At 42.9% G+C, this 23,514-nt stretch overlaps 1 protein-coding gene across 1 annotated transcript in view; it reads right to left on the reverse strand.

Annotated features, from left to right (window-relative positions):
* The window catches only part of PHYHIPL (phytanoyl-CoA 2-hydroxylase interacting protein like), a 54,895-nt gene extending 31,708 nt beyond the window's left edge, over positions 1 to 23,187 (reverse strand). Inside the window, exon 1 of the mRNA XM_017746413.1 lies at positions 22,869 to 23,187. Within this exon, the coding sequence (XP_017601902.1) occupies positions 22,869 to 23,019 (151 nt within the window). The 5' untranslated portion in view covers positions 23,020 to 23,187. The remainder of the gene's footprint in view (positions 1 to 22,868) is intronic.
* Between the last annotated feature and the right edge of the window lie 327 nt (positions 23,188 to 23,514).

Consider the following 23,514-nt stretch of genomic DNA (forward strand, 5'->3'; position numbering starts at 1 on the left):
TGCCGGGGAGTCCAAGCCCTCCGGGTCAGGCCCTGCGAACGGCCGGTCGGGGTTCCAGCCGGCCGGCCTCGAGCACAGCTGCCCACCGCCGCGGCGTGGTTTGTTTCGAGGTTACCCCGTAACCCGAGAGAGTCGCCCAAGGCAAAACCACCCCCAAGCCACTGTTAGCGACTTCCCCTTCTCCAAGCGCGCAGCCCACCATGACTGCTGCGTGCAATCCCACCCAACTGCAAGGGCTCTGCCGTCCACTCTGATCCTTCGATTATGCAAGTATTTGCAGAAAAAAATATTAGCCGGATTTAGATTGATAAACATAGAAAAGATGGCAGGTTATTGATTGCAAAAGAGGGTATGGGAATTAGCCGTTTCTGGCTATCTGCTCTGCACACTTCCCACCTGCCCTTTTTGTGGGAAGGAGAAATAATCCACGTGGTAGCAGTGCCATTCCTATCAAGCTTTTTTGAAAAGCACTTATTTATCAGTTCCGAGCTTCAGGAACAAGAACAGGGCCAGAAAAGAAGAAAATTTAAAGAGTAATAGGCTAATAGATTAAACTGGTGTGTACCACTGCAGCATCATCAGGTGTGACAGCTCAGCTCCTTCCTCAGCACAGGCCCACAGGCTGGACAAAGGAGCAGCCTCTGGGCCTCAGGAGCTGCAGGAGTGCACTGCTTTCTCCAGGTCACAGACTGACTCTGGGATCAAGCTCACCGTGGTGGGATGGGATCACCAATTTCCAGACTGGAAAGTGTTTTGAGCCCATTTCCTACCACACATTACAACAAGCATTCCTGGCACCAGTTTGTTGTTTCACCAAACCAAAATTCACACCATTTAGCCATTGATCTTGAGACACCAGCACTGGCTGCTTTGAGAAACAGCAGTTCATTGCACACAGGCTCCCATCAAGACTGAGGCTGTGATGTTTCTTGGTCAGCATTGCATGACAGCAAATCCAGAGTCCCTAAAAGTCCCATTTCCCTTTCTGCAGTCCCAAGACCTCCCAGTGTCCTCTCAGTCCTCACTGATCTGGCACAGTAGCAAGCCCTATTGCACAGCTAGGTGTCTGTCATTCCACTGCCACTGGACTTTGGGATCCTTCCATTTGTTATGATGGTTTCTGGGGACACTAATCTCAGAAAATGAACTCTGGTGTTGCCTTTCACAAAGCCACTGCCAAGTGCTGCAGCCTAGAAGCAAGGAATAGGTTTTAGGAGCTTGGATTCCTCTGACACCTTCAAAAACCTGTACATCCTGGGGAGAGAGTGCAATACTGAGCACCCTTCTGGGGCTGTGTACTCATTACACACACTTACACACACTTCCTTGCTCATCTTTTTTTTCCTGCCCTTTATTTCTCTGATGTTTTCCATCAGGATGGAAAATGTGTGCAGAGGGGTCAGGCAGGGGAGAAACGGAATGAGTGGGAAGGGAACCTAAAGGAAGAGAAAATGAAAAGGAAGTAATAACAGGAAGGGAGAGTGTGAGTCAATGGGGAGGTGGGAAGGGAGAGGAATATATGAATGAATGCGCAGACAGAATGAGGACAAATATAGAATCAGAGAGGGAAGAAATGAAAGTGGGTGAGACTGCATTCATCAGCTTTTAATTTTGTCTCTGACAAGCATTAATTCCCTGCACTGAAGCAAAACCTTTCTCCTTGATATTGCAACTGTTCTTAGCACACAGTCATCTCCTACGTAAGGCTGGAAAATGTCTTTCTCTGAAGATGGTGTATTTAGTCTCTCAGCCTATGTTCCACATTCATTCCCTTCCACAATGTGGCAGACGCTTCAGCAGCTCACACAATCTTGTTACTTCTTTGCTATAACATTATATAAAGTCCATTTGAAACAGACGCTGTTCTTGAATACTGAGAGAATTCCCATTTTATTCTCTCTGCCTCTATTTTATAGACCTTTCCCTCCTCTACTTCTTATTCTATGCAACTGAAATCAGGTTTTTAAGAACAGATGGATTTTGCATAGCTCTTTGAAAGCGGACAGCTTTGGGGGTGTTCCCATTCCTCAAAGGCCTCTCATTTCTCAGCTACCTTGTAGCAATTACCCCTGGCTGAGCTATATCTGTTTCTTTCCCCACACCATTACAATTTTTTTTTTAAGAAAAGACTGATTAATTCTCCAAATACTGGCACAGACTCCAGTGTAAGTGTAGAGCAGAAAAATCTTTTCCATAGCTCCACTTTTCTAAATCTGGACCTGCCTGAGACAGTATTTTGCAGAGTCACACTTCAGGCTTCCTTCAGCCTATCACTCCTCCCATCACCTGGGCGAGGGATTAACATTTTTTAAAGCTCAAATTACTCCCAGGTGTGATTCCATGCAATCACTTGGCAATGAATTTAGTCCTAAGTATTTCAGTCTCAGAGCACACAATGCTCTCATGACATTTTTCTTACCTGAGAGAACTATACTCTGCTTGTCTTAACAAGGAATAGCATTGTCTGAGGCACAAGTTATGTTTGTGCCAAAGGATGACAGAGTCTCAGCATATAATCAGAAAATTTATTCTGTGACAGATTATCCCTGACAGTGTTTAGCAAAAAATGTCACATACCACAAATATGGGTCAACATTATGTAATGGAAAGCCTGCCAATGGCAGCACATCGGTAGAGACAGCAGAGGGTCATGTGTTTAGAACTGCAAAAGCTTGCAAAGAATTTGCCACAACAGCAACCTCTCAGACTTTCAACATTTAGATAAACAGAATCTTACCAACTTCTGTAGTTCAACAATGTGTCTGTTATTACAGTAACCTCACACAAGGAGAGAGAAGCAGCATTTCCTAGCGTTATGCACGTACCAGGAAATGTGAGCTGTGACACACAGCTCTTGCCTGACAAGGTTCAACAATCTCAGCTCTCCTGCCTCAGCCTGGCACTCACAGTCCCCCGGGTAGGTCAGCAAGATCTTGCTGCAGGGCTATGACTCTACAGCAGAAAGGCAGAGAGGCTGCCAGCCAGCTGGAGAGGTGTGTGGCTTCTTTCCTAAAAGGCACAAGCTCATTCATGCCCTAAAGCAAGGGGGAAAGGGGCTGTGTATTCCTTTCCTCCCCACAAACAAACCCTCCCCATGATTACAAAGTCCAGCCCCACCTGTGTTGCGCTCTGTTTTGGGAAAACTGCTGTGCGTTAGCAGCAGAGCACAGCACAGAGCTGGGCAACCCCATCCTCACTATTTGAAAACTCTTTTGTATTTCATTGTAGCAGGTTTTTATCTGCAAGTTATAAAAGAAACCCCCTTTCTCAGACCTCAGCAAGACTCAGAGTTCCAGCTCTGCCTTCCCACTTGGGAATAAAAAACGATGTGTTATTGCTCAGTGGACTGTGCAAGCATAGGGCAAAAAGGCTACAGACATGGTTTTCAGGAAAGAAAAACCAGAGAGGAATTAAAGACAGCATTTTGGGGTTTTTTTTCCTGCTGTTAATATGTCACTTCTGAGGAGAAAAGCAAAATATTAAAGGACAGATAAAAGGAAGGATCAAAATCAGTATGGAGGGACAGCTGTAAAACGTGCACTGACTAAACTTAGCATCTAATCCCTGAAGTTTCATGGAAATAAATTCTTTGCAATTTTTCAGTCATTCTCTGTCTTTAATGGACATGTCAAGTGTTTCAAGCATGCGAAGGCACATACTTGAGAATGATTATGTGCAAAATATTCTTGAAATACCATAGAACTGAAGTAAAATCCACAGACTGGTGACAGAAAGACAAAAAACCATCCCAAAACTTAAGACCCTAAGTGAAAACCATGACTCTGTAGAGTTAATGTGCAGTGTGACAAGCATCCTTTGCTAACTGAGACAGACATTGATGTATGACAATTTAGAGCACTAGGCACAGTATCTAACCAGGAACCTCTTTGTTTGTTCTCAGATAGCAAAGCAAGAGCCTCCTCAAATGCTCAGACAATAAGGATGATGGCAGAAGTCCCCCTTTTATACTCTAGGAAAATCCAAGGCAGAGCAGCAGTGTTTATTCTTAGCTCTAGAGTGAGTCTCCCTCCCTCTTTCTGCCAGGCACCCTGACACCAAGTTCAGCAGTGAGGCTACAGCTCTCCTGGAAATGTCTCTGCCTGCTGTTTTCTGCTTTGGTGTTGTTTGAGATGCTGGGAAGCCCCACAATTGCTGGGAACTCTCCAGTGAGGTGCATGCAGTAGCTCATACATCTCAAAATGTCTCTCCTTCCCTGTTCAGGGGACTTCATTTCAGCAATTGCATTCAGTTCACGCATTCAGGCTTCTCTTGCAAGGCCATAAAGCATACTTTAAAACATCAAAGATACAATTCTGAGGCAATCTTGTGACTTCTGGGGCCAGAGAACCTACTCATGAATCTGGAAAAATGGCTTCAGTGTAGGCAAAAGCTAGTCTACTACTTGGATTAAAGGACAATCAGTCTGTGAAAAAGGCAACCAAGGGCATATGAGGTAGAGATTCACTGCAGCACAAGTGGCACAAATGGGCTAACCAGAGTCTGACTCTGCCCAGTCTCCCAATACAGGAATTAGATGGTGTCAGTTGCAGTTAATAGCAACGGCTTCAGAGCAAACAAAAGGAGGTGGTACCTTCTGCAGTGGATCTAAGAGTTGTAAGACTAAAGGACAGTGCCAGTGCTAGAAATTTTTGTTCATTGAAGGGAAGGCTGGAAAAATTAATGCAAAGGGAATCCTTTACAGTTACTAAAACCACAAGAGACTCAGAATCCCTAAGCTGAAAACTAATGAAGTCCAGGAAGGAGTTACTGAAGACTGTTATATGTGCTTGTCATGCCTTTCATCTTCTGTAAACACCCATTTTCAGCCACTGTTAAAGGGACTGTACTATCCTGGGTAAGTCCTTGGTCTGACCCAGGACAATCACAGAAATGCCCAGTATCCAAACCTTCATTCCTTACCACCCACCACTGCCACACCACCCTCATTCACAAGGAAAACTTCAGAGTATGGAGCCCTCTGATGGTACCGGTTGGGTGTGCAAATCCCAACCTAATCTAAGCAACATAAACAATTAAAAGGGAATATTTCTGTCCGATAAGGAAAGATATCAAGGAAATTATAATTTCATTAATGCTATTGATGGTGCTGCTTTCTGATTTTCAGTTTTCTGATTAGCTTTATAAAGTCTGAATAAGCATCTAAAAAAGACAAATTCTTTCATACACAAAAAATTGTAATTGTAGTTCATAAAATTTATTTGTTCCCTAATGGGCACAAAGTACTGTTAATGCTTAGTGTTATCACTTACTAATTTGATTTTATGTTTAGCCTCCCTTTATGAGATCCAGAGTAACCTTAGAGAACAATCTGAACCTCTCTCCTCTGTGCTGTTAATCAGTCTTCCTACTTTTGTAACCACTTTCACATTTAACTAGTGCCTTATCCTCCAGATATTGGACCATATCTTGACCTTTAAAGGATACTACTGTCTGCTTATCCTTGACAATGCTGACTGCTATTCAGATTTACTTTCTGTCTACAGTTCAGTGGCCAGCCTTTGATACCTTTAAATGAATTTTAGCCCCAGCTGACTTGTTTCAGTAATTTCCTTAAGATATTATGTGGCACAGCATCAAATGCCTTCGTAAAGTCCTGATGTTGTTCTGTTCTCTGCTAATCTTCTGGCTTCGTCATAAAAGATGTGGAGGGATAAACATTCTAATTGGCCTGGCTTGGTTTACTGCAGTACACCTGTGCCATATCAGGGTCTTGTTACACTATTCATCTCCATACAAATACATTTCCCCCTTTAGCTGCACTATTTATAGTATTTGTTTCAATTTGGAGCCATGCCCATAAGACAATAGTTTCCATAGTTACTCTTTTTTCAGTTTTTAAAGACTTCTGGCATGCTGACACTTTATTAGTCTCCTGATACTTCCTCAATTCTCTCTGGGGTTTTTTAGAAACTAGCTGTTCCATCAGTTCTTTAAATACCTGAAGGGACACATCAGATGCACTTGTTCAAGTGATGATATTTCATTATGTATTTCTTAGTTACTTTTTCCCAGCAGTTCATAATTACATCAATGATTTCTTAAGCAAGCCATTATTTAAAGTTTAATCTCCTTCCCAATAAACTTCATGGCAAAAGTCCAATTAGTTTTAGGGAGAGTAAGAACTGGTCTCAAAATTTATCTCCTTATTACAAATTAATTACAATTAATATTTTCTTGGTCAAGTAATTTTGTGTTATCATGCCTTCAGGACTTAAAACACAGTATTTTCATGTTATTTTTGACCTCTTGGCAGCTGTTTCAGTGTATCCTCATGCTGTCCCTGTTTCTCTCCTGTGTACTAAACTTGGAATATAAAATCCTGTTTTGGTGACACTCCAGTTTTCTGTTTCTAGCACAGTTCATATTTTAGTTTTACTTGTTTAAGTAGCCCGCAGTGACCCATTCTCTCTTCAGTGTTTCCCATTTTCCTTGGAAAAAGACACATTTCTGCTGGCTTTTCATTACAGTATCTTCTAATGTTCTCCCTACTGCCCTTCCCCTTTCCACAAAGCCTTTTCTGAAACTCTCTCAGCTGATCCTGTGAATGAGATTTTCCTCATATTACTAAACCCTTTCACTGGATAACCAAAACTCTTCAGATAGCCAAGAAGAAGGTACAGTTCATTGATAAAGTTAATGAAGAAAATCTAAGTGGTTAGTTCCTCAATGTCATCTACTGATCTCATTTTCTTACAGCTATAGAGCTATAAGCATTTTGCATAAGCACAGAAGATGGGATCTAGGTTGATGTCACTGCTTTTGTACCATCACAATCTGCTATGACTGAGGTGATGTGGCAACACAGGAAAGACACCATTGTCTCATCCCCTGCTGCTACCATGAACACAGTCAATTAACTGCTAAGGAAACACCAGGAAGATTGTGTTAAATCAGTGACAGTAGGAACACCAAGACTTTCCCTCTCCTTAGCTCAGAGACTGCATGAGTAGTGAGACTGATCTTAAATTTCTCTCATTTGACTCAGTCACTCACTACAAGCTCTTATACTGTTTTTCAGATCTATGATTATTTATATATACATTTTGCATTGACCCAGGCTGAATGCCAGGTGCCCACCAAAGCTGCTCTCACTTTCCCCTCCTCAGCTGGACAGGGGAGAGAAAATATACCAAAAAGCTTATGGGTTGATATAAGGGCAGGGAAAGATCACTCAGCAATGACTGTCATGGACAAAATGGAATTGCCTTAGATAAATTAATTAAATTTGCTACCAACCAAAATCAGAGTACGACAATGAGAAGTAAAAAAAATCTCAAAACCACCTTCCCCCACCCCACCCTCCTTTTTGGGCTCTACCTCCTCCCCAACCAGTGGTGCAGGGAGATCGGGAATGGGGGTTATGGGCAGTTCAGCACAAATTGTTTCTGCTGCTGCTCAGGGAGCAGAGCCCTTCCCCTGCTCCAGCATGGGGTCCCTCTCACAGGACCATCCTCCCAGCTTCCAGAGTCCTTCCCACGGGCTGCAGTTCTCCATGAACTGCTCCAGCGTGGGTCTCTTCCCATGGGCTGCAGTCCCTCAGGAACAGCCTGCTCCACTGGGGGTCCCCCATGGGGTCACAAACCTGCTCCAGCGTGGGCTCCCCTCTCCACAGGTCTGCAAGTCCCTCCCAGGAACCTGCTCCAGCGTGGGCTTGCCATGGATTCACAGCGTTCTTTAGGGCATCCCACTGCTCTGGCATGGGTCTCCTTCATGGGCTGCAGGCGGGTCTCTGCTCCCCTGTGGATCTTCATGGGCTGCTGGGGGACAACCTGCCTTGCCATGGTCTGCACCACGGGCTGCAGGGGAATCTGCTCTGGCACCTGGACCACTTCCTGCCCCTCCTCCTGCACTGACCTTGGTGTGTGCAGAGTGTTTCTCTCACATATTCTCAGTCCTCCCTTCCCTGGCTGCAAAAACTTCTGCACAATTAACTTTTTTTTTGCCTTCTTAAATATGTTATCACAGAGGCTTTACTGCAATTTCTGATTGGCTTGGCCTTGGCCAGTGGTGGGCCTGACTTGGAGTCGGATGACTTGGGCTCTGTTGGACATGGGGGGAGCTTTCAGCCACTGCTCCCTTAAGCCACCCCTTTAGCCATGCCTGTCCCCTCCCTGCTACCAGAACCTTGCCGCACAGACCCAATGCAATATGTGATCCACAACTGAAATGTCACAAAAATTCACCAGAAACAATTTCACATTAGAAACAGCAATGAACAGCTGTGTTTTCCATGGGTTTGCTCTGGTAGGAATGCACGTCCACCTAGCACCCATATACGGGCAGATTAGATAATGAGAATAGAGTATACAAATAGACGGTGAAATGAGCATTCATCTATAGCACTGTTTCTATAACAACATCCACAAGCATTTTAATTAAACCATGTTCTGCTCTGAATTGTGTCCTACCACTGTTACTTGTGTTCTGAATAGATGTCAGCCCTGCAGTATGATGTTTATTGATAGTGTAGCAATCCCCACAGATTTCCAGTTGCTGTACATACACAGTGCCCTGGAGTGTTTAAAGTCAGTGGAGGAGTTGTAGCATTCTGTGAGACTTAAAAATCCTAGAACTGACTCAAAATCTGTTAGTGACTGATTCACTGCTCCTGCTTCTTAAACCAGGCTGCACAGGAGGATAATTGCAAAGGCCATCTTTAGCCTAAAGAGTTTATTTGCCTTAGGATCTTTCCACAGTCAGTGGAGAGTAGAAAAATCTTCATCTGTGTCTCAAAGGGAGTTCATTGTAGGTGCTCGAAGTTGCCCCAGAGGAAGCAGGGGAAGAAAAAGCTTCTGAGGCTAAATTTAGTCTTTGTGAATGCCCCCTAAATTGTTCCTATGTGTGTTTGCAAGAGCCATCTTTGATAACATGCAATATATTCTGGAGTGAGAAATGAAAACAGCAAAGAAGTATGGTAAAACTCTCTCTCCTGGGCTAACACAAGCTCCTCAGCTCCTTGTCCAAAGTTCAGGGGGCTTTATCTGCACATGCTGATAGCGACAAGGCTGCCTGCAAAGCAGAACAAGTGTCCAGGTGTTGCCTAATGACAGAGGTGTGACAGTGACAGCTCCTGTGTGATGGAATGTGGGTCTGTGTTCAGACTTGTCCAATCTACTGGTTATCTGGCACCTGCTGAATTCACATCAAATGCTCATCATTTGTAAATTCTTTTTCTCTAATTTCCTCTCCTTCTTCCATGTTAACTGCCCACCCAGTATCTTACATTAGTTTTTTTAACCAAATTTACTAGGGTTATTTATGTAATTTTTCTTTTTAATACCAGTATTTTTCTTCTTCTTGATTCTCTCTGTTCTTGCTTTTATCCATTTTCAGTCTAACCTCACCTACTCCCATCTGTCTGAGAGCCAGCTTCTGATTAATGTATCTCCACATAAATTCAATTTAGCTATCAACAGTACATTTTTGGGGTTGATCATGTGACATCCACCTGGTTATTTCTGGGATGAGGAGGGAAAATGAAGTAGAAAGTAACAAAAAATTGTTTTCTATGTTGAAGCAGTTGATTTTAATTAGTGAAATTAAATTTCATTGGGTTTGTGTGGCAAATTTTTGGTTGCTACAGGGGTGACTCTGTGAGAAGCTGCTGGAAGTTTCCCCCAGGTGTGATGGAGCAAAGGCCAGCCAGCTCCAAGGCAGACTCACCCTGGCAAAGGCTGAGCCCATCCACATTGGTGGTAGCACCACCGGAATAACAGATGTAAGAAGAAGGAAAAAATCCTGTGCAAGAGCAATCAGAAGAGAAGAATGAGAATATGTGAAAGAAACAACCCAGCAGACACCAAGGTAGTGGAAAATGAGGGGGAGGAGGTGGTCCAAGCACTGGAGCTGAGATTCCCCTGCAGCCTGTGGGAAGGACTCACATTGGGTAAGTTCAAGGGGGACTGTCTTCTGTGGGAGGGACCTCATGCTGGAGCAGGGGAAGAGTGTGAGCAGTCCTCCCCTGAGAAGGAAGGAGCAGCAGAGAAAATGTGTGATGAACTGACCAAACCCCAAATTCCCCATCCCCCTGTGCCACTGGTTGGGGAGGAGATAGAGTAAATCAGGAGTGAAGCCAGGGAAGAAGGGAGAAGTGGGGGGAAAGTGTTTTTAGATTTAGTTTTTATTTCCCATTGTCCTACTCTGATTTGATTGGTAATATATTAAGCTAATTTCCCCAAGCTGAGTGCATTTTGCCCATGACAGTAATTGCTGAGTGATCTCTCCCTGCCCTGATTTTGACCCACAAGCCTTTCATTACATTTCCTCTCCCCTGCCCTGCTGAGAAGGGCAGTGACAGAGCAGCTTTGGTAGGGACCTGGTACCCAGCTTGTGTCAACCCACCACATAAATGTTCTGGTCTCTTGTCCTTAGCAGGCTACTTACAGTAGCTGCCAGTTGACAGGAAAGTCGTCTGTGTGGATTTTATCAATCTTAGAACGTATTGCCTGTCATGCTGTGGAAGTACTAATTTGTACACGTAAGTGACAGTAAAGTTTTCCAATACTAGATTGAGCACAGCAACAGAAGTAAGGGTGTGAGGTGGAGCTATCCAGTTTTGTACTTTAAATGCCAATCTAGATTAGCCCTACTATTTTGTAGCAATACTTTTTGCACTGTTTTGTTCCCTGCTATTTAGGGCAATAGCTACACTACTACAACTTAATTCCTTGCATTTTTAAAACAATCATTACATTTTTAAACATATTTTAATGCCGTAGCTCCATCAAATTAATTTAGAGGTTGTACCAGCTTAATAATACACACTCCTACAGTGATATAGCTACAGTTCATAAAAACTAAGGACAACTTTCCCCCTTAATTTCTGTGTACCACCAAACTGCTCCTGTCAGGAGTGAATTAGACCTGGTATTAAGGCAGTACTGTATGTGTTTTTGGAGTAGAGCCAAATGTTCATGTATATTAAAACCTCTAGAAATGTATTGCTGCATATGTGTTTGCATTCATAAAATTTATCAAGCAAAGCTATTCAGAAAAGGACGATATGAAACAGAGTCAGCCTAAGGAGAGATTGACAACAGAAATATTTTATCACTGACCAAGGACTATCCTCATTTGTCTAATAGTGCAATAGAAATGAGTGCCAAATCCTCCATTCTCTGCAGTTTGACACCTGAGCAAAAATGCTCCATTACCACCTTTAACATTCTTTCTTGAAGTTGAATAATTTCTCACAATAAAATAGGTGAAACAAATGAGGTATAAATCAAGCTAAGTTCAAGGGTTAATGAGATTAGCAGCTATCAGATCCATCGGCTATCTATAGACTGACCACTAAGTCTTATGCCCTCAGGAGTTAATTACACAACTATCACAACATTGAAAATGCACATGACTGGCCTCTACCTGAATTGCAAACAAAACTTCCCACTCCCAGCACAGGAGCAGTGATGTCCAACAAAAATGTGACAGCAAATAATAAAACACAGAAAAGTATTCCAGAATGTCAGAATGTCTTCAGGGCTTCCTCCCATGCTTAGGAGGCATGAGGGATGCTCAGTGACAAATAAGACAAAAACTGGGAAGCCCAGCTGTCAAAGCAGAGGTTGGTCCCCTCACTCCTCTAACCAGGGAGTTCAAAACTGCTGTTATAATTAACACTTGTAGAAAATGATTTAAAAATGTGCAGTGATCATGATGGCTAAGGTGGGGAGACCCAAGCTCTCTGGGTCTTGGTTCTGCTTTAGTGCAGTGCTTCTGCAGCTGAAGCGGTGCCACGCAGCCCTTTTGGGAACAGTTGCTGTCAGCGAGCATTATGAACTCACAGTCAGCCTGGACAAAGATGCTCATTCCCAAAGTGTGCCTGTTCGGCTGCAGAAGGCAAATGCCTGGAGCTAACAGGAATGTCAGTAAAGAAATAGGAGCAAGCTGTGGGGTTAGACAGTCACTTTGGGGGTTTGAGCTCTCATGCATGACAGCACTATCTAAATGGAAATAGTATGCAAACTATGAATTCACCCTGGAGTAAAACCTCCTTCCTGTATCTTGCTGGCAAAAACACTTTATCAACAAATACATTCGCACTGAAATAGATCATGCAACCAGCTTTGGAGAGAACATGTAGTCTTATCCCTATTTTCTCTTTTTGGATTTCTCCACCCTCTTGAGGGATGGTGGTCTGAACTCCTTATACTGTCAAACTCCCACTGACCTCAACAGAAAACAGCTCATCTCAAAACACAGCTGAGCAGAGCAGCCAGCTGCCTTTGCTTGAGCCAGCTGTTCCCAAACCGAGGTTGCAATCCCACATGCAGCTGCAAGGCAGGCAATGAGAGCAGGGTCAGTTCTCCAGCCTATTATGTGGTGCTTCCACAGATTGTGGGAGCAAAAGCTTTGCTACAACACTGATCATGGGTATCTTCTTTCACTGCTTTAAAGTTGTTTTCCCCTCTTCCTCCCCCTCAGCTAGTGATGGAGTCTTATTACTGCTTGATCCAGCTGAACCCTAAGGCAAAGTTTTCAGCACTGGGCACACTCCTGCAGAGAGAGTTTTGTATGAATTATAAAGTCAGGGCATTCAAATAGTACATCAATTCACTTCCCACAGGCTGTCTTCATGAATGCTTATTCATCTTGAAATGATGGTACTCTAAGAAGTCACTTAAGCTCTTAAGCTTTCCTGATCTCTTGTCACAACTTCAAGAACAACCAAAAGGAAGAACGCTTGGAAAGGCATAAAAACAAAATCCATAGTCAGAAAAATTTCTGTTGCTGCAACTGCTGCTAAATAAAGAGATCACTCCCTGCACAGATGCAGCATAACAGTATGTTCTGCTGTGTGGATCATAACAAACTTCGATTCAGTCATTTCTGCCACCAAAAGATTATTGCTGTGGTGTCCTCCTTGTTTAGGGACATAGGCAAACATAAAAGCCCCTCTGCACACACCCTTCTGGAGACTGCAAAGGAGAAGCAAAGAGATGTTCCCCACACTTCCATTGGGGGAGGGCTGCTGGCTATTTCTGCCAATCAAATTCTTATTCTGGCAGAGATATCTTAAAAATTATTTTTTGTTGTCATTACATGTAGCAGTATTGGTAACCTCTACAAAGCACTCTTGTGTTTCAAACATAACGTTACCACACAAACATGGGCTGTGCCGTTCCACAAAGGCTAAGCAACACATTTCTTACTGCCTTAAATCATGTCTTCCAGGCCTTCTGGAGATCAGAGGGGCTGGCACAGGGGAGCAACTAAGTGCAAGTCACTTGTAATGTTCTACCTGCTAACTAACGAGCAGACAAGCCCTGGCAGGCTGGCTGGAGCTGTGGGCACACAGCACTTGCTATAGCTCATTTCAGAAGGGTAGCACTGCTTTCCTCTCTCTCATGCCCTCTGCCACACGCCAGCAAGCAAACAGGAGCATGGGAGCAGCTGACCACTTCTGATGCCAAGGACTGTGTGCACGCACTGTAACAGCCTGTGCTCGCCAGCACTTCTCAAAGGAAACGAGAAGGCAGTGTTCCTCTCAAGCCTTGGGTAAGGGCAGGGAAGGGAGAGGGAAGGAACTCCCCCCGCCGTCCTCTTTATCCTGTCGTGGGAGCTAAGCAGAGCAAGCCAGATTTAGGAAAGTGTGTGAATGCGAGACCATGGCAGGTTGTCCCCTTCCACACAACACAGCAATTGAGGGAGTGCTGTCAGGGCCATGGCACCAGCTCTCCATGCAGAGTTCACATAGTCTGGGAAAGTGGGCAAGGTGGAAGCACAGGAACCCCTCTGCATCCTGATGCTGTTCCTTCCCTTCCTAGGGCACAGCACAGTGCCTGGGACAGACAAAGAAGCAAACACAGGGCAGAGGTGCTCTCATAGAATCACAGAAAATGCTGAGCTGGAAGGGAGCCACAAGGATCATTGAGTCCAACTCCTGGCTCTGCACAGGACTGTTCCCACTCTTAAAACCACTTTGCCCTTTTCTTCCCCAAAGTGCTTTCTCCTACTCACTGTCTTTGCTTACCAGAGGTTCTCGGGGAAAAGAAAAAAAAGGAAAAGACACAATGGGCAAATAAAACTTGCCATTTCCAGAGATCAGGCAGGACATGGTAGGGATGCTCCTCTCCTGTCCCCAGTCAGGGACATATAGAGAAACTGTAACTCTGAAGAGTCAGGAGACATCTTCTTGCCATGTACATCCCAACTGACTGTCCCCTCCCCACGCTGCCGTAACACTGGGTCTGCAGGATCACTGAACAGCAAGAGGCTGGTGGAGAGAATGGACTCCACACATTTCCATTGTTCAGAGGCAGTTTATGAATTGTTTGAGGACCTGTCCAGGTCAAGTTTGGTTCTATTTTCAGAGCTGCATAATGACTGTTGATGACATCTGCCCATGACTGGCAGCACACATTGATGAGTACTGTAAATGACCAGTTTCCAAATGTATAGCCACGTGTCTCCTTTCTGCTCCAGGCAGCTGATAAAGATCCACTGGTGGTAGTTGCTGTCTAATACGGTAAATGATTTTGGAGATTACAGTCTTCTCTTGTGTAATCTTCTTACGTAAGGACTGAGAAAGAAAACATGTGATGTGCAGAATTTGAACATCAAAACAGCAGTGGATTTGGAGCTCAACATTTTGAAAATCTTTTCTTACTATTCCAAGCTAATAAAAAGTCAACAGAAATAAAATTCACCCTCTTATATATACAAGAAATTTAAACAAGAGCTGCATCTCACCATAGAATCTTGTGTGATAATCCACTACGTGGTATTTAGCTAATCAGATGTTCAGTGAATAATATGGGAGGTAACTAAGCAAATCAATTTTAATTCTAAGTAAAAACTAAACAAAACCGAACAAAAAGCTTCAAAAACTGGAGCTTAGAGATTGCAAATGGGTTGTTCCTATGGTAGGTTTATGTTGGAGAAAAACATGTTGTTCTTCCTAACCAGCTACCTCATGGTGACATGCACATTTTGAGACTTTTTGCATGCTGATTTATGATTTCGAGCCACACTATTCCATTTGGTCTCCTCATGTGCTGCATCAGCAGCTCCTGCTGTGTGTTGCTTGTAGCTCCTTTTGCTCATTCCTCATAACTTATGCTTGTAGTAAAGACAGAGGGACTGACTTAAAATGTTTAAAATCTTAAAGGCAGAGAGTGAAGAATGTAAAAAACAAAACGAGATAAAGAGAACGGAAAAAAAGTAAAAGTAGCAGAATGAGTGGAAAATGCTGAGAGGCTCTTTTGTCCTGTTCATTCCTATCGATTACTGTCTGCTCTGTTCCTTTATCTTTCTTTGCTGTATCATGTGTCATACTGCAAGCTTTGAGAACACTGTGCTCAGATACAATGGCAAAGAGCCAACACATTCAAGACCTGAAAATACCAAAGAGATGAACAATGCTCACGGGTGGAGGCTGTTTGCAGTAATGTGAGAAATTTAATGCCTGGAGAAAAAAGGTCAAGATCAGGAGAGGGTCTGTCCTGTCTTTACTTCTGAGCATGAGGTATAGAGGGCTCACGGATTTACAGAACTCAGTAAGGGATGGAAGTTTTTCATTGCTTTTAGATGAGAGTTGTACCAGTTCTTAAAATAGCTGAGAAAATACTGGAAAAAACCCTCCACCAGCATTTGCTCAAACTTTTTAATAAATTCAGTCTAGCTGTTTGTCCTTCATATATGTTCTAACGAAAAAATGTGCTGGTGATGAGACTCACAGACACTGCAATCATTATGCAGATTATTTGGTGAAGGATTTGGAATAATGCATTGGTAAAGACTGGATTCCTAAAAGACAGAGGCAACTAATGAAATTTCACCTCTGCCCTGTTGATGCACTAGTAGTAAATGAAAGGCCTTATCCAGAGGGGTTTTTGTTCTATTCTAAAAGCTGTAATTCTGAAATTATTTAGTATTAAAATGTTTTTCCTGCTGGACCTGATCAGCCTCTCAAACGGAAAACACAGCCTAAACATGCATATTTTATCAAAAACTTGTCTCTTTTTCTTGCTGTTTGCATTTTTTTCCTTAAAATGCAAAATCTTGCTTGATGTACATTTCCTTGGCAGTAAGATCAAGACTGAACTCAAGGAAAAGCTTGTTAAAGCTCCTAACATTGGCTTTACAACGAAAAAACACAGACATAAATCCAAACACCATAGATGCAGCCATCTTATGCCCTTGCAGAATGGCTCTGGTAGAGACAATGTCCAAAGAGAGAGAGAGTAAGGAGGGAAAAAACCCCAGACTAGGGGAAGATCTATTGCATGTTCTTGTTTCATGGTGGAAACCCAGTAATGACACATTGATAATCTCTAGATCCAGTCAGTTGAGAAAATGAGAGTTTCCTGTGTTTATTACCAAATGAGAGCAGCCCTGTGACCACAAGCCCCACTGAGCTGTGTCCCTCTTGCTCTGTGCTGTTGCTGCTCACACCAGGGCTGCAAGTCTCCTGCTTTGCTGTGCTGTGCCCACCAAGTGAATCTGTTCATGTCTCTCACAGGTGCTACATCGGCATCCAAGTTCATCATTCTTTAGATAGACTCCTCAAGATAGCTCTGGAGAGCTAGTAACTCACCGTGTTACATACTTGACTGGAATTTCTAAAAGTCTTCTTTGTGAGGCAGACAATGACAGCAAAAACAAAACCAAAGCCAAAACCAAACAAACCAAAAACCCCAATGTTTTTAAACTATTTTGCTCTCATCACACAGAAACACAGAGCCAGGGGAGTTTCAAGAAGCTAACTTTTCGCTCAAATCTATCTTTTCTATTAAAAATCTTCGTAAGGTTCTTCCAGCGCTCCTCCTCCTTCCACTTGCTGTGTTGTTTTCAGTCCTAAGCAGTAAGTTGGCTGTCTGGCTCTCTTCATTCACTGTGACATTAGGTACTTAAGCCTAAGGCGCCAGCGTCTCTCAAAAGGTTGCACAGGGTGGCAACGCTTTGATTCGGAAGACAAAATGCATCCAGGCACACAGCTCTGAGTTTCACTACTTTCTTGACCTGTGCTGACAATCTGCCCTCTTTTTTTCTCCACTCCTAGGAGGGAGACATTCAGTCATCCAAATATTTCTCTTGGACACAAATACAGCTTAGTTGCAAAAGCCACTGGATGTATATGAACAGCAGACCCTATTTATAACTGTTCTGTGAGTGATAGATTGCCTCCAGGAGGGCTCCTCAGGTGGAGCTGAGCTGTTTGTGTTGGAGGCAGTGGCTGCACACCAGTGTTGCTTGGTGGTCACGAGATAGCTGAGCTTTCTTAGTGCTCCTATGTACATGCCCCAGTATACACTGTTATTTTAAAAGTCACTAATACTGCTTACTAGAATTCTGAAGGAAAATTTTTTTCCTCTGGTTCTACAAAATTTTTGCTTTTCCTTCTGCACTGAAGTAAGTCATAGTTCTCCTTCTCCTCTCAACCCTCTTTTGCCAAGTTGCCTTTTTAATTCACTCACCTAATAACATAGCATACACAATATATTGTTGCTTATTTATAAAAAAACCTAAACATTTTCCAAGTAATAGAGGGTAAGGAAAACTGGAAGGATAAAATCTCTTATGAAGTCACCTAAGACAGAGATTACGTTCTTCCCAGAATGAGAGCACAAAGGAAGTTCACTGACTCCAACACAGGAGATGAAACAGAGATTCAGCTCAAATACCCTCAGTGGATAAGTAAAGAAGGATTTTCACAGGAAAGCTTTCTAAAAATAGATCTGGAGGTTGATGGCACTGTATTTCAACAGTATAATAATAACAATAATAATAACACCACCACCTTTATACCTGTTATGACACTATCTCAAGTAATTTAAAAATAATATGCCCTGAAACGATAAACAAATAATTTGGCAATGATCTGGAGGAACACTTTTAGTGCAGCAAGCCCAGAATAAATTCAAGGAATGAAGTTATGAGTCTGAGCAGCAAAAGCCCTTCTGCTTTAAGAGATGTACATCTATCTATTACATGTAGATGTACATTGCTATCTATTTCTAGACATTGCTTCTAAGCTATCAAATATGTCCCTAAAATAACATTCCACCAAAACACAGATTAGGTCAGAAGGGAATGCTGGCAAACACCATCACAACACAGAGATCCTCCATGGCTCCGCTCAAGAGTAAATAGTTCCACGCAGCCAAGAGCACCCAACAAGAACTGCTGAAAGGATAAATTGTGGCCTACTCAGGTTTCATCTCTCCAGTAAATGTCCTACTGAGAGTAATAAAATATTGGATAACAGTGGATTACAAACATCAGGAGTTCTGAAATCATTCAAAGAGTGACACTCCAGAAGAACTCTTCTTGACTCTATACCCAAACTCCAGACAAGAGTGGTACTGTGACATTTTGCAAAGATGTTGGTACATGATTTAGATATATTTTTGTATTCTGTGTTTCTATTTCAAAATATTGGAAAGGATGTACATAAAAAGCTGAAGTTTTTTCCCTCACGTTTCAACGATTAGTAAACCACAGTATGATCTCTACGTGCTTCCTGTTCATCACAAGTCTACAGAACATAAAATCCCTTAGGAACAGAGAAAAATTATTATGCAATCACAGAAATAGTATGCACCAAATTAGGTTGATTTATTTACTTTTTAAATGTGAGAAGTATAACTGTCTTAGAAAATTGTGTCAACATCCTTAGAAGTAAAAAGGCACACAAATTTAAGTCTTGAATATACCCCTGCAGCATATTTTGGAGGCGAACAGGCAGAGACTATCTTAGATCTGAAATAAATACTTCTGAAGATGAAAACTTATCAGAAATGATCATCCCCTCCAGTTCTGTGCACTCGGGAGGGGAATGCAGCTCCCATGCTTTGACTTGTTAGTGAACAGAGCCTCATGGGCTGGAGCAGCACAGTCTGTGAACAGAAGGGCAAAACCCCTGTGCACAGTTTAGGTACAAATGCTGATTATGGAAGTCACCTTATCTTGTTGCAGAGAAGCACCATGCCTTGAGGAGCCTTCTGTAGCTGTGTGTCTCTATAGTGACCTAAGCAACGTGCCCTCCAGCAGCCGCTGCAGTAACCCCCCCTTGGGCGGGACGGGATGTGCGACCTGAGCAGCTGCAGGGAGACCTGCCCCATTACAGCTAAAAGAATAGTTGTCTGCTGTGTGTTCTGTGTATGAGTGCTCATTTTAATTAAGGTTTAATCTCCTCAATCTCTACACTAATCCTTGGTTCCCTATAATAATATTCCCACAGAGGACTCCAGGGTATTTTCTGGCATCGAACAAGTCTTAACTGATGGGTTTGTTCTGGTTTTACAGACTCCTGTGTATCCATCTTTTTTTATTTTCTGAGAAATATGTCAGGCAGAAAAAAATATCACTGTTTGAGCATTAATTGGATGATAATGGCAATTTATGGATTTGAGGAGGAGAAAAGGTGCCACTAGAGTGTGTAAAGTGGGCAGCTGGCACAGTAGCTTCTGCCAACGTTTGTGTCAGCGTGGGAGTACAGCAATATGGTAGCTGTTAACGTTGCACTCAATAAATATCTCATCATATGTGAAGATGTGACTAGCCTTTTAGAGGAAGAAGCTGAGTATTCTCTGCATCTGTGGCAGGATTTTAAGTGTAATCCCAACAAATCTCAGCAGGCCTTCATGTGTGCTTAAATACTGTACACGTAAAATTGCTTTCTTGAAATCTAGTGTATAGGGAAGCAGTGACATAATAATGAAATGATTCACACATTGAATTATCCAGAGAAAAACAGTGTAATGCTCAACATGGCACTTTTTCTCACTATGTGACTTGGATTCTGTGTTATATATTTGTGCATCCACAAAAGCATTTAATTATTTCCAACTTTTTTTGTTGCTGTTAGAAATAGGAAGGGCATTAAGATTATTGTTTTAGGACTGAGGAAATTGTTTCTGTTACACACGAACTTTTAACTATTGGAGTTAAACAGCAAAATAATGATATTGTAGATTAAAATGGCACTACACATTTTTTGGGTATTTTTCTACACCTATTTCTTGCCATGAGGTTTCCTCCTGTGGATTTTCTACAATCCTTACACAATGATTCACTACATTCTTTTATAGGGAAAAAAATCTGGTGTTAGGGTTCTGTCTTCTACTCACGTTCTCTTTACATTTTGCCATGACAATTCTCTCTATGAGGAGCGTGCCCACCCTTTCTCCACCTTCTTCAAAAGCCTTTTTCCCTGCCTCCATCCACCACTGCTATTCTTCTGAGTGTCATCCCTACACAACTACTAATTCTGAACAAATCCCACAGCCCCATTCCCTTAGAAGGAAGTTCTCTATAATAAAAATTTATCATAGCATCAACAACTGAAACATCATCATTCTGAAGAGTCAAACCTACTGAGATTTTCAAGAATTTTTGTCTGTGAAGCCTCAAAAAGCTTGATTTATAGATGCAAGTAAAACAAACAGAACTGAAGCAAACTCAAAATATAGACTGCATAACAAAACATCCAACCAAATCACTTGTGAAACCAACTGGCTACACGGGTAAAGAAAATTTTTCATTTGGTGTTAATGACGCCTATTCACTCTCCAGCCAGCCTCCAAAATGAGGATTCTGCCCACAGAACATCACCCATGCATTTATTTTTACATTCACATAAGCATAGACTGTCTTTTATCAAAGAATTTGGGAATGTAAGGTGGTGTATGAAAAAAGACAGTGCTTTTTTAAACTGAAATGACAAATGCCTTACTAAAGTGCTTTGGCTACTATGATGGACAAAATGTTCGTATATATATAGAAAATTAAGTTTTATAGTTTCACATGCAAATATAAGAAGGGACATTCACACTTTCTTACTGAAAAGTTAATGACTTTCACATTTCCTAATAAAACACTTTCAACAAGCCTCATTAATGCAGCTGTTTACATTGACAGTTATTGGCATAAGCACACAAAAAGGGAAGATACTTTCTCCACCCTATTTCTTAAGCCTAAAAGCTTGAAATTTATGGCTGTAGAGAAATAGCAACACTGCCTCACAGCCAAACCCCAAGCATAAAATGGCACCTTCTGAATGAAAATGAAGGTCCTGGCATGCTGCTCCGGAAAGTGAGACATTAGCTAGCTGATTTTAGCAGCAGGTGGCCAAGAAAGACTAAGGCAGAGGCGGGTATAATTTTTTCCTGCCAGCATGGGGTCAGTCCCTCACAGAGGAGTGAAGAGCTCATGAGGATGGGCCAGCCTGAGGAAGAACAGGAGTGGGGAACCCGAGCACCCTGCAAAGTCACCACTTCTCTTCCAGTTGAACACAGGCTATACTGTGTTGCTCCCTCATTTGTATTTACCAAAGAGGTCAAAGAGCAGCCTCATGCTGCCATCTCCAGACTGGCACGACAGCAGAGAATTTGAGGGGTGAATCTTCTACTTGCTCTCTCCCATGGTGTTCCCAGTGCCCCAAGCACACGGGAGAGCAGGAATCTGTGCACTCTCACACTGCTCAGAGGCGGCTGAGATCCAGCCCCTTGTCTGCTGCTTCCAGCTTGGGTTGCTCTGCTCCAGCAGATCCTACCTGGTGAGTTAGGCCTGGCTCGTAGCCAGTCCATGGGTGGACATCTGTCCTGTGGACGCTGGTGTGTGGTTTGTGTGTTTGATAATGACAGCATGAGGCTGAAGCCACGGCTGTGGTGGCCGGCTGTCCTCAGCCTGCCTTCCAAACCCCAAACAAGTCTTGGGAGAAATATCAATGGGGAAATACTGTATAACTGCATTTTGCATAGAGAGTACTCTGCCATGACACAGAGTGTGTTGTTTTGGTAAAATTTTCTTAATGAAGCAGTAAATCATGTTGTATCAAAATAAAGACAGCTGCAACTTATTACCCTACGTAACAAACTTTCCAATAAGAATTAAAATGAAAAAAAAAAAAAAAAAAAAGTGAATCCAAGGATGCTGACCGGTGTGAGATTCATGAAAATGGAAGGTTATATTTACGAAATTTATAAAGCCAAGTACTATTCACTTTTTGTTTTATAGTGAACCACTACTCTGGTGGGGTTTAGAATCTTAAGGGAACTTGAAGCAAAACCACTCAGCTGCAGAGTAAAAGCACCTATTTCTTAAAACAGGTGCCAAAATAAATAGTCTGACATCCCACCCAGTAGAATAGAACATTTTGCACATATATAAATAAATAAAACTCCACTCAGAAAACAAGCAACAAATAAATAAATAAACTTTTATCCTTGAGCATCTGTGATCCAAAGGTATTCAAGTCCAAGAAAACAAAGCATATTTGAGCTTTGTCAAATACTCATACCAAAGAGCAGGTCTAACCATCCCTTCAGACGAGGGCACCATCTCTTAAATCTTATTTCCAAATCGCTTACATTTACAGATGGGAAACCCGATGAAATGGGACACAGTGAATCCCTTACTTGCTGATTTCAAGAAGGGAAACTTCTGATTTTGAAAATTCAGTTTGAGAGTTTTCTGACTTCATGGCTTAGGAGAAGATCAGCAATGCAGAAAAATACAATTGTATGTTGATAAATTCTGGAGACATGTGGGAACCAGACAAAAAAATGCAAGCAAAGTACAAATTTGAAGTAAAATGCATGTTGCATTTTTCCTCTTAACACGGGTATTCCCGCTCAACTCCCTCAGTCATTGCATACTCAGGATTGCATCAAGCCATTAATTGTACAGTAAATGCTCCTTTTGCTGCCCATAGTATCACCACTCGCTACTTTCCGCATATCGGAGCATCCCATTGAATCCCATTTTCCCTTCAGGCAGTGGGTCAGGTTCTTCCAAGCCCCTCCACCCTAGTTTCTCTGCTCTCTTTGGCCCCTTCCTCTCTTAGTTGCTTAGTTCCCTCTCCTCCCTCTTTCCAGTCTCCCTCTGCCCCAGGAGTGCTGTACCTCGTGCACAGAGTGGCCGTCTGGTATCCTGGCTTGGGGGCTGCCTTTGCTCACGCTGGAGATGGCAACTTCTCCGTGGGCCCTTCCCGTCACTGAGGGCTCTGCACTGCCCTGCTGGTGCTCCTCCCCCAGCTCCTGCCAGTCCCCTCATTCGGACACAGAGAAGAGAGGTTTTGTTTAAAGTTGTGTTGGGGCCTCATGAAGGAATGGTCCTGCCCACTCTGGCCACTTGCCAGACTCCAAAGACACCTGAAGTGAAGGGTCAGTAGGGGTCCTGGGATATTACTATTCCCATCCCAAAGTCAGACGGGCATGAGCTTTGAGTTCTGAAGGCACTGTGTCTACCAAAATCCCTTTGCAGCCAGTGCTCTTGGTAACCTCCCAGTACCAGAACTGGGGAGGGTGAGCAGGGGAGAGGAGGAGGTGGCTGCACAGCCAGGCTTCCCCTGCTGCCACTGTCATCGCATTTGCATTGCAGGGAGATGATCTGGCTGTCTTTGTGTGGCCCTTTGGCAGGAGCCCAGCAGCATTTCTGTGCCACTGCTCACATTGTACTGCAGGAGTATAAACACAGGCTTGTCCACAGTGCTCTTAACAGCTCTGGAGGAAATCCATGATTGCCCAGGGTCAAATAGGCCAGAGAAGC

The sequence above is a fragment of the Corvus brachyrhynchos genome, unplaced genomic scaffold (genome assembly GCF_000691975.1).
Source record: "Corvus brachyrhynchos isolate BGI_N302 unplaced genomic scaffold, ASM69197v1 scaffold279, whole genome shotgun sequence".
Taxonomy (NCBI): domain Eukaryota; kingdom Metazoa; phylum Chordata; class Aves; order Passeriformes; family Corvidae; genus Corvus; species Corvus brachyrhynchos.